This window comes from Sceloporus occidentalis, unplaced genomic scaffold (genome assembly GCF_023333645.1).
Source record: "Sceloporus occidentalis isolate IW3139 unplaced genomic scaffold, rSceOcc1.0.p SCAF_49, whole genome shotgun sequence".
Lineage (NCBI taxonomy): Eukaryota > Metazoa > Chordata > Lepidosauria > Squamata > Phrynosomatidae > Sceloporus > Sceloporus occidentalis.
The window spans coordinates 2,047,663-2,051,866 of NW_028317029.1; the positions used below are offsets into that span (position 1 = coordinate 2,047,663).

The following is a 4,204-nucleotide window of genomic DNA, read 5'->3' on the forward strand; positions in this document are numbered from 1 at the left end:
GTGATTCATTATAAGTTATTAAGAAATCCTTAATTATTTCATCCTTCATATGTGAAACATATGGTACGTGTGGAGCAAATTAGGATATCGGTGGAACAGTCCAGATTCAGTTCAACTCAGAGAGTTAAGACAATGAAGTTGGATAGAATATAATACTGGACAATATGCCTCTATAACATTTATAGAGAAAATGTATATTCTGTTAATATATGGTATGTGAAATGTGACACAGCCTAAATATTTAGCCATTTCCACGTGCCTCCTGCAACATCCCCAAAAAAGAGATATGTTCCAAGGGACCGTGTAACATGATAATGAAAACATTTATAAACAGCTTGTCATGTGGTTCCACGCATAAATGAATACTGTACAACCTGTGCTATTGTTTATTTCCATAGCGAGTAGTTGCATGAATATAATATATGAAAAGTGCGGTAATTGGCTCAAGGTGATCTGCCATACAGCGTTTGTATTCCATTTATGTCATCTTCCCCCAAACGGAAATTGCTTGGTCTTACAAAACGATATGTAGGGAACATCAAAGCGCTTCGATCAGTAGAGTGAGAGAGACCCAGCGAGTGACCGAATTCATGAGCAGCCACAAGAAACAAATTGATGCCTGGAATAAAATGTTTATAAGAAAATCAATGAAGTTATTTTTTATATTGGAATAATGTTTTTCAATATACATATCATGACCGGTGAGGTATAGAATACTCGGGATTTAAAGGTGCATTGGCACCTTCGCCTTCATAGATTATAAGTAAATTGATTTAATAAAAAAGTTGTAAGTCAATGAATAAAATTCTTTTGGAGAGCTTTGGTGTAAAAAGACTATTTCAATATATGAGATGTGAGGCAAACTGTGCCAGAAATAGCAGAACATTCTATTTTTAATGGTTTCTCTTCCAATAAAACATCTCCTTTTGTTTTTCATGTCGATATTATTACAAAGATACTTTTTTTTTTTTATATATATAACCCTTGTCTGCTTATTTCTTACTTCAAGACACCTGCTTACATGGGAAGTCCAGTCCTGTCCTCTAACTCTGTGGTATCTTGGCCACATGTTGACTAAGGGCTAATCCAGCCCTATTATAACCTCAGAACATCACATGAGATATGCTTCCATCAAATAAAAACATTTTCTACAACACATATCCTACCTGAATTGGTACTTGACCATCTTTCAGCCTCGTCAAAATGTGCATCTCCTCCAATACCATTACCAGGAGCATACGCGTGGGCCAACACACTGCTTGGGCCATCAAAGGGACTAGCATCACCATGAGCTAGAATACAAAGAGGGGTGAAATGATCATACCAGACACAGACTCTTATTCCAATATACGTGAAAGTTTGTAATTTATTTGCATAAAAATTGTATAACTCCTTTTACTACATAGGTATACTACTAAAATAAGTGAGACAAAATAAGATAAATCAGTTGATGGTATATATGAGATTAGTTCACTCACTGCCATCTGAAAATTGTATTTCAATATCTGCTCGTCCGCGAGTAACCATCCTGAATCTCAATGGGGTAACGTTACTCCAGACATCTAATGCCATGCGTATTGCTTCATTAACCACCGAGACACTCAGATCTGGAGTATAGTTCAGGATTCTATGAAGCAGAAGCAAAAAATATTTTTATATATTTTTTTTTATATCAATACAATATATGATTTTTTTTTTCTTCATATTAATTTGTCTCACTCATAGACAGGACTCAGCTAATTAATATTGGATTTATTCCGCCAATGCTCATTGTTTTCCTTATAAGTGTGGAGCTGGCTAAAATATACCTTATACAAAGTGAGAATAATTTTTTATATATATAAATTGACTCTTTCTACATCTTTCACTTTAACTTGGCAGCAAAATTTGGTGTTTGGTGAATAGACAAATGTCAATATGTAGAGTCTGTTTAGGAGAACTACAGCATGAAATTCTAAATATATGAAGATCAAGTTAGATTTACGTAATACAAAACACACACCTGTATGTAAGGGAATTTCTTGGCCACCTTGGTCTTCCAGGGAAGAGTGTGAACGCGGCTACATCTGGCATGCCGCATCTAGGAGTTTTCATCATATCCATAGTTTCTTTGTTGAGTTTTCCTGTAACTCTCATACCAAAAAATGTTTGCATTTCCTTAATTCTTTCATCAAACGCCATGGAACTAGAACTTGTTGGGTAGAATTTGCTTAGGTATTCCTGCACAATAAAATAAACAGCAACTATAAGAAGTCTCTTTTGACGTTTTATTATTTCCATTCCTCGTTATTTTCCTTTGAGAGACTAGGTTAATCGACTAGTTATACGGCACTCTAGAGTAGGTTGACTAGACCAGGGGTAGGCAACCTTCGGCTCTCCAGATGTTGTGAACTACATTTCCCTTGATGCTTTGCCAGCAGTATGACTGTAAGAGCATTATGGGAGATGTAGTCCACAACATCAGGAGAGCCGAATATTGCCTACCCCTGGACTAGACCATTCATAAAAAATACTAAAGCCCTGATTCAATACAGGTCTGCCCAACATCACTAATTGGAGCCATCTAACTGCCCCATACTAAGGTGTAAAGAACATCTCTTATTAGTTAATTAAAAAAGTTAAAAGAATATTTGTGTGTGTTAGACACATCAGTGATATAATGATATCATGGTAGTATGCTGCAGATGTTTAAATAATGTTTATTACAAAAATATAAAAAAATTTACTGATTTAGTGGTTTGTTAGCGGTCAAGTGGAAATTATTTAATTTGTTTTCCACAAAACAAAAATTATACGTTCAATGCCAGATAAAATGCACACATTGTAACAAAAGATTGTGTATATTTCTTTGATCAGATTTCCCAATCATTGACGGCTTGTGGTATCTCTGAATGCATACCCAGTCTGTATAATTTGTGTGAAACCACAGCTTTCACTTAAGGCGGTTTAATGCACGGCAAAAAACAGAAGAAGCTGGGCCCATGCTTATCTTAGGGGGGCAGAAAAAGAAGATGGAGGCACGAGAGAACCCCATGGCCAAACCGCTACATTGTTTTCTTCCAACTGATGTTTCCAAGTGCTTTATACTTGGATATACATCCCATCCCCGAGCCTGGCATCACAGACCTTCACCATACTACAATTTCACCAGGTATGACTGACCTGGGGGGGACCCTGAGGGGTAGGTTTACTTGGGGTCCCAGTGTGACTAAACATAGTCCTGCTTTCGCTAAGTGGATACATAGCTGAAAATAGTAAACATTTCAATATTTCACGATTAATATACAAGACAATTTCATGACATACCAAAGCAAGCTTCTCATCAGACTGGTTGACGTCTGCTTCATTTCTAGGCTTTGGAAAAGCCAGGCTGTAGGACAAAGACAAGAAAATTAAGGTAAAAACAGATAACATTGTTGCACCTTTGAAAGTGGTTGACAAGACAGGAACTGCAAATGAGACATGAAACAAAACACTCTTTATATAGAAATGCTAGAACCCATAACGTGTTGAAATACAAGCGATGGATTTCACATTTAACTTACAGTTCCGTTCTTTACCAACCTTTCTGTAAGTAGAATGCCACATATTTACATGTCTTGTGAGACAGGTTATAAGACTAGTACTGGTGACTTACACGCAGCTCTGTGGTTTGTGGACACAGTTGCGTGCACATTGGCTTGGCATGCCAACGCACAAATGTGAACGCTCTACATGAGCTGACATTGAGAATCTTCAATAATTATCCTTTCAATAGTTAATCACAAAGATTACATTCTATGAAGGTAGCAACTTAAGTAGTTCTTATAGCAATCCACACACCTTAACATCTCAGGTGTCCAAAGTGGTACACCTTAGTTGGGAACATGGCTAGGTTGTAGCTAGAAGCAGAGCGGGGCAGCCCTAGAAAGGGGGCCATGGCAGGGCTACGGAATTTGATGGCGCTATATAAAACAATAAATAATAATATCTAACTAATTATATTGTTGTGTTACAGTTTTGTATACTATATAGATTTACTGTTTTATATTTGCTTTCTTCATATTTTGTTTAAATAATTTTGTTTTCTTTTTTGGTGTGGATGAAATATTTGGCTATTTGAGGAATCGTGATCGTGGACGGATAATTCTCAATTTTCTTGTTATTGCTAATAAGTTCCAGTTTTTGTAAATTTTTTTGGAGGAGTGAATCATTTTGGAATCAT

At 36.4% G+C, this 4,204-nt stretch overlaps 1 protein-coding gene across 1 annotated transcript; it reads right to left on the reverse strand.

Annotated features, from left to right (window-relative positions):
• Positions 1 to 443: 443 nt before the first annotated feature.
• Positions 444 to 2,280, reverse strand: LOC149288818 (matrix metalloproteinase-20-like). Its single transcript, XM_089491166.1, has 4 exons — positions 2,003 to 2,280; positions 1,479 to 1,627; positions 1,167 to 1,292; positions 444 to 619 (listed from the first exon to the last, which is right to left on the reverse strand). The coding sequence occupies exons 1-4, from the start codon at positions 2,278 to 2,280 to the stop codon at positions 444 to 446; spliced, it is 729 nt and encodes a 242-aa protein (XP_089347292.1).
• Between the last annotated feature and the right edge of the window lie 1,924 nt (positions 2,281 to 4,204).